The sequence below is a fragment of the Dipodomys ordii genome, unplaced genomic scaffold (assembly GCF_000151885.1).
Source record: "Dipodomys ordii isolate 6190 unplaced genomic scaffold, Dord_2.0 Scaffold29, whole genome shotgun sequence".
In the NCBI taxonomy this organism is placed as follows: Eukaryota; Metazoa; Chordata; class Mammalia; order Rodentia; family Heteromyidae; genus Dipodomys; species Dipodomys ordii.
Window position 1 is genome coordinate 6,463,537 of NW_012267245.1, and position 6,977 is coordinate 6,470,513.

The following is a 6,977-nucleotide window of genomic DNA, read 5'->3' on the forward strand; positions in this document are numbered from 1 at the left end:
TAACTCCGGTGAGTTAGTCATATTTTTAAGACACTCATCAGATATTGGAGTCGTCAACACTCTTCAGAAAGAGCTTTGTATAGGGAAACGTTGACAATGAGCAAGTACAAAGAGCAGTAGAAACAGTAAAAGATTAATAGGCACTCTTATATAGAGGAAAAGAAAGGCAGAAACACATCTTTTCCAGGGGTTTTGCCAGCCTCTTCCCAGGAGTAGGCCTCTTAGAAGCCCTATTCTCCGAGGTAGACTTCGGTGAAGTCCCAAAACTTGGAGATAGGTTTCTGTAAAGCCCCATTCTCTGAGGTAGACTTCGGTGAAGTCCCAAAACTCAGAGATAGGTCTCGAGGCCCCTATCATGGTCTGATAGATGGTTTCCCATGCTAAGCAGACTCCACTGGAGTCGGCGTGGCACTTTCTCTCCCTCCCTCCCTTCTTCCCTCCTTTCATCCTTTCTTTCCCTCCCTCTCTCCCTTTCTTCCTTCTTTCCTTCCTTCCTTCCTCTTTCCCTCCCTCCCTCCCCCTCTCTTCCTTCCTTCTTTTCTTCCTCCCTCCCTCCCTCTCCCCTCTCTCTTTTTCTCTTTTTCTTTTCTTCCCTCCTTCTTTCTTCCTGTGTTGGTGGTGGGGCTTGAATTCAGAGCCTGGATGCCATCCCTGAGCTCTTTTGCTCAAGGCGAGCGCTCTACCACTTTGAGCCACAGCACCACTTCTGGTTTTCTGGTGGTTTATTGGAGATCAGAGTCTCACGGACTTTCCTGCCCGGGTTGGCTTTGAACCGCGATCCTCGGATCTCAGCCTCCTGAGTAGCTGGGATGACAGGCGGGAGCCACCGGTGTCCATCTCAGCAGTAGACTGTGTGTTGTATATTGATTTTTCCTTGTTGTTGCAAAGGAGATGCACAGTGGGGTCACTGTTTCCTCAGCCAGGTCATGAGCGCGTTTCCTTTTGGGCGATGTCACGCCTTCTTTCCCTCCTCAGTGGGAGATGGAGTGTCAGCTGGTGTGTGTGTGTGGGGGGGGGGAAGAATCCCACCAATGGTGGGCTGGGCTGGGGTGGGAGGAAGGGAGATCCCACTCCCCCAGGGGCCTGGCACCCCAGGGCCTCCATCCCGGGCCGGGGCCTCCATCCCCGGGCCTCACCCCGGAGGCCGGTCCCTGCCCGCTCGGTCGGTTGTGTCACTGGTGTCCGGGCCCTGCAGGGTGGTGAAGAAGTATGACAAGGGCGGGCGGCTGGTGTGCAACGCGGAGGATCTGTGCGACTGTCTGGAGCGGAGCTGCCTGGGCTGCTTCTACCCCTGTCCCCGCTGCAACTCCACCAAGTGCGGCCCCGAGTGCCGCTGCGGCCGGCGCTGGGTGTACGACGCCATCGTCACGGAGGCCGGCCAGGTCATCAGCGCCCTGCCCTTCTCCGTCCCCGACTAGGCCCCGGGCCGGCCCCGAGCACTCCGGCTTCCAGGCTCCGGGCTACGCCGGGCATGCAGGGTGGGGGACTGGGGTGGGGTGGGGATTGAACTCGAGGCTCAGTTGGCAGGCGCACTGTGGCTCGAGTCACACCTCTAGCCAAGAGCCTTTTTCTTCTGTAGGACAGAGACTGGTACGTTTTGGGGCCTGTAGTTAACCTTCGAATCGTCGCCTTGACTAGCACTGAGGCAGAATTGCAATTTGCATTAAAAGGCAAGCAACCTTGTGACTTGGTGGTGTTTATCCTTTGTGTGTGCATGCCTGCGTGCGTGCACGTGTGTGTGTGTGTGTGTGTGTGTGCATGCACTGCTCTTGGGACTTGAACTCAGACCTGGGCGCTGTCCCTCAGCTCTTCAGCTCAAGGCTAGCGCTCTACCACTTGAGCACCATGTCTGGTTTCTGGTGGTTCATTGGAGATAAGAGTCTCATGGCCTTTCCTGCCCGGGCTGGTTTGAACTGCGATCCTCAGATCTCAGCCTCCTGAGTCGCTAGGATGACAGGCGTGAGCCACCGGTGCCCAACCTCTTCCCTTCAGTTTTTGTTGTCTGTTGTAAGAACATTAAGTAAGATCTGATATTTGAATGACTAAATGTTTTCCATGGAGAAGGAAGAAATGAAGGCTTGCATAGTCTGAGGCCCTACCAGTTTACATTTTTCTTTCTAGAATCAGTAACTTTTTCTCCCCAAAGGGGAGAGCATTAGGGGTCACGGGAGCCTGGTGCTGGTGGACAGTTGGCTGGTGTGTGCTCTGGTGTCTCTGGTGACCGGTGTCCGTGGAGAGTTCAGTTCGCTCTTCTTTCATCCCTGTTTTTTGTCGTTTTACAATGGCACCATTTTGTCCGGGGTTCCCATACTTCTGTGTGCGTCAGCCTACCACGGGACGCCGGGACACCCGGAATTTGCAATGCCCCCACCTTGGACCCACCAGGTCCCTCACGATGCCCCAGCGTCTCCCCACGCTGCTCAGCGCATTCATCCTCCATTCAGAGTGGATTCTTGCATCTTGCCGTCTGTCATCAACCATCTTTCCTAACGCTTGCAAGGGAAAGGGAGAAACGCGTGGTGTTGTCGCCCTCTGCTGGCTGTTTCTGTGTACCTCAGCTTTTGCATAGGACAAAGCTGACGCGTATGATGTCCAAATCCCCTGAAAATAAAACCAACAGCGGAAGGATGGCAGTGGGCTGGGCAGTCCAGGGCCAGCCTGCCACGCCGGAGGTCCTGGGTTCAAAACCCGGTATTGAAAAAGCAATATATTAGAGCTGATGCAATGGTCCCTCCTTGTTTGGAATATCTTCCTCGAAACTTTATGTCACCACTAATGCAATTTTTCAAATCTACGGCAGGATTCTCGATCAGAGAGTAAAGGCGCTGTTATTTTTGCAAGTCTCCCGGACACCGAAATGGCCGCCGAAAAGATGCATTTAGCTGAGAAAGTTGATAAAGTATGTGCAGGTGAACTTATGCTCGGGTCGCAGGAGCATCTCAGATCAAATGTCCAGCTGGTACGAAGTCTCTGTCCATCTGTCTGCCTGTCTGTGGTGGAGGTACCCGATGCGAAGGCCAACATGGCTCCTAGCCCCACAGCTGTCGGGAGCCAAAAGTTGAGTCTCTCAACGTAATAGGCTTAACTATCTCACCAGAACATCTTGAGGCTGAGTTTACAGAATCCCACCTTTTCACCACACCCTGCAGCTACTAAAGACCGACTACCTTTCCACCTTGCCTAAGCAAACGTCTTACAGTTGCGCCAGCCAATGAAAAAGCTTCCTTATTCCAAGCATATAAATACAGCTGTGTAAGCCGGGCGCTGGTGGCTCACGCCTGTAATCCTAGCTACTCAGGAGGCTGAGAGCTGAGGATCGGGGTTCAAAGTCAGCCCGGGCAGGAGAGACCGTGAGACTCTGATCTCCAATAAACCACCAGAAAACCGGAAGTGGCGCTGTAGCTCAGGTGGTAGAGCGCTTGCCTTGAGCTGAAGAGCTGAGGGACAGCGCCCAGGCCCAGAGTTCAAGTCCCACGACCGACAAAAATAAATAAATAAATACAGCTGTGTGAAAACTAAAATTTAGCAGCAGCAGCTTGATCAGAACCCCTGTCTTGCTGTCCTTCTTCGACTCTCTTGTCCCTTCATTCCTTCTCGCTTGGGTTCACTGCCCTCGTTGACGTCCTGCGGGTCGGGACACACAGCAAGGTCTCTCTGTCCAGCCCCGTTCCCAGGCCTTCAGTTCTCCTCCTGTCTGTGTGTGCATGTGTGTATGGGTATGTGTATATGTGTGTAAGTGTACACGCATGTACGTGTGGGTATGTGCACATGTGCATGTCTCTGTGTGTATGGATATGTGTATGGGTATGATGTATGTGTGCATGTGTGTTTGTGTGTGTGGGGGTATGTGTATAGTTGTGTGTTAAGTATGCATGTTTATGGGTGTGTGTGTGCGCATGCGCGCGCGCGCGTGTGTGTGTGTGTGTGTGTGTGTGTACTGCGGCTTACACTCTTTCTACTCAAGGCTAGCTCTCTATCATTGGAGCTACACCTCTGCTTCTGGCATTTCGGTGGTTTGTTGGAGGTAAGAGCCTGTCTGAGTTTCCTGCCCGATCTGGCTTCAAACTGGGATCCTCAGATCTCGGCCTCCGGAGTGGCTAGGATGACAGGCGTGAGCCCCGGCCTCCGGCCCTGACCGACCTTCCGTCCTCGCAGACACGTGTTTCACCTTCAACACCATGAAGACTGCCCAGAGGGGCACGTGGGCGTCCTGATGCTCTCTGCAGCCCTGCGTCCTGGTAGGAATTTCTCTGCTTCCTTCTTGCCAGGACGCCTGTGGTGTCAGACCAGCGGTGTCTCTAACAGACCAGGCTGGCCCGAGGGGTTTGGGGCGCATCTACCAGGTAGGAGCCTCCCGTCCCAGGCAGCTTCTTCCCGGTGGGTCCCGGGCGAATCTGTGCCTCAGTGGTGCTGGGAGACTCTGAGCTGCAGGGAAGTAGCTCACTGAGCCACCTCGGTCCATTTATTAATCTGAGCAGTTAGAGGAAAGTCCCAACTCCTGCATCTGTAAAAGACAGATGTTGTAGTGTGTGGAAATTATGGGGGATGAATCATTTACTTTGGAAATGAACACAAACCATCCCAAGGCGATGTGGAGTAGGTTTAATAAATGACTGTTATCTACACTGCTACCGAAGAATGATGTGGATGTGTAGATTCCCTAAAGTATTTTTTTTTTTAAATTGGGATTGGACCTACTTTAGAACCTGTATTAAAAGAAGAAAAAAACCCTACACATATACTCAATTCTTTGTTTTCATTAGTTTTGAATATTGAATGTCCTGTTTTGTGAAAATAGTTTGCTACGGAAAACTTAATACAGAAAGGTGAGAAGCAGGAGGTAGAAAATTACAAAGTCTTCCCAGAAGAGAAATGATATGGAAGATATTAATTAAACTTATTCTATTAATCACTATCTATCTATCTATCTATCTATCTATCTATCTATCTATCTATCTATCTATCTATCCACTCCAGTGTGCATTTAACCACAGGAACACGATTCCCATTTTAACAAAAGTTTAATTGAACTTTCACTACGTCTTGTAATATTTTCTGAGATTTAATTTTTTTTTGTTTTCACTCATTGCTTGATTTCAACCAGTAATTTTTCTAGAAAAGAAAAAAAAAGTTGATGAAGATAATAAATGAAAATTAAGTTTGATGATATCTGACTCTTGCCTTGACAGCGCGTAAGTTCGGAAGCGTCTTGCCTGGGCCTGGTAATGCATGCTTATCCAACGTTGGGAGACTTCGGTCAGGAGAGGTTCTTTGGTTGTTATTTTTTACTACGCGTCGTGGTGTATGTATTCGCTTGGGCATCTTTCCTTGTTCATTGATTTCTTTTTCCTGCTGTCTGTGGTGTTTCCTCTCCCGCTCAAAATGACACCTTGTCTCTGGCCAGACCCAATGGGGACCGGCCACACCTGCGAATGCTTTTTCCACAGTCATCCTGGGTGAAAATGACCAGGTGAAAATGACCGTCTAGCGCTGCGCTGCAGCCGAGGTGTGAACATTTCCCTTTAAACAGCGAGCAGCTCCCGGGAGGCAGAGGCAGGTGCAAATGGAAACAGAGTGGGCGATAACTTGAGAAGCCTGGGTGAGAATGAGCTTTGGGGGGCTGGGGGTTGGGGGGGCTGTTCCTGGGCCAGGAGATGTGTCCAGGGTTTTCACAGCCCTGCCCTCTGCCCCATTTCCCTCCCATTTCACCTCCCTTTTGTGGAGCCGCTGGCCAGGAAAAAGGGGGTTCAGATCTCCCAGGGCTTCCTGGTCTGTGGGGTGGAAAAACAGAGCTCTCCTCTCCCCTCTCCTTTTCCTTCCTTCTCCCTTACCCCTTCCTCCCCTTCCCCCCTCCCCCCTCTCCTTCCCCTTTCTTCCTCCCCTCCCCTCCTCGCCTTCCCTCCTTCTTGAAGATGGGATTGTGGAAATGTAACTCCATTCCATCCACTGTTTTTGTTTTTGTTTTTAAATCCCATGACCTCTTCTTTAGGAGCCCAGGACTCTTATGTTTTTTTTTGTGTGTGTTGTTTTCCCGTCCATCTCTTTCCAATTGGGACAGTGCTCTTAATTTTTTTTTTTTTAAAGGAAAGAAAAAGTTCTGGGAGTGTTGCTCATCCATCAGGAAAAAAATGAAATACATCCTTTGCAGGGAAATGGACGGGCCTTGAAACACCTGATTTTAAGTCTCAGACAAGAGATGCATGTCTTCTCTCATATGGGGTAGTTCATTCTAAATCACCCCCCCCACACATACACACACACACACACACACACACACACACATCCTCTCTGGTACACACAGGGAGAGTCGCCCAGTGGTGTGACTCCTTTGAACAACTATGGCTTAACACAGTGGGGCAGGTGTAGGTGTGTCTGGGGTGTGTGGGGTGTGTCTGGGGCAGGCGTGGGTGTGTGTGGGGTGTGTCTGGGGCAGGTGTGGGTGTGTCTGAGAGTGTGTAGTGTGTCTGGAGTGTGTGGGGTGTGTCTGGGGTGTCTGGGGTGTGTCTGAGGCAGGTGTGGGTGTGTCTGGGGTGTGTCTGGGGCAGGTGTGGGTGTGTCTGGAGTGTGTGGGGTGTGTCTGGAGTGTGTGGGGTGTGTCTGGGGTGTGTGGGGTGTGTCTGGAGTGTGTGGGGTGTGTCTGGGGTGTGTGGGGTGTGTCTGGAGTGTGGGGTGTGTCTGGGGTGTGTGGGGTGTGTCTGGCGTGTGTGGGGTGTGTCTGGGGTGTGTGGGGTGTGTCTGGGGTGTGTGGGGTGTGTCTGGGGCCGGTGTGGGTGTCTGAGAGTGTGTAGTGTGTCTGGAGTGTCTGGGGTGTGTCTGGGGTGTGTGCGTGTGTCTGGAGTGTGTGGGGTGTGTCTGGAGTGTGTGGGGTGTGTCTGGAGTGTGTGGGGTGTGTCTGGGGTGTGTGGGGTGTGTGGGTGTGTCTGGAGTGTGTGGGGTGTGTCTGGAGTGTGTGGGGTGTGTCTGGGGTGTGTGGGTGT

At 51.8% G+C, this 6,977-nt stretch overlaps 2 protein-coding genes across 2 annotated transcripts in view; both read left to right on the forward strand.

Annotated features, from left to right (window-relative positions):
• Window positions 1-1,418, forward strand: part of Arl14epl (ADP-ribosylation factor-like 14 effector protein-like) — a 6,157-nt gene extending 4,739 nt beyond the window's left edge. Inside the window, exon 4 of the mRNA XM_013016016.1 lies at window positions 1,196-1,418. Within this exon, the coding sequence (XP_012871470.1) occupies window positions 1,196-1,418 (223 nt within the window). The remainder of the gene's footprint in view (window positions 1-1,195) is intronic.
• Window positions 1,318-6,977, forward strand: part of Commd10 (COMM domain containing 10) — an 81,184-nt gene continuing 75,524 nt past the window's right edge. The window contains exons 1-2 of the mRNA XM_013016116.1: window positions 1,318-1,327; window positions 3,436-3,455. The gene's annotated coding sequence lies outside the window, so the exon portion shown is untranslated. The remainder of the gene's footprint in view (window positions 1,328-3,435; window positions 3,456-6,977) is intronic.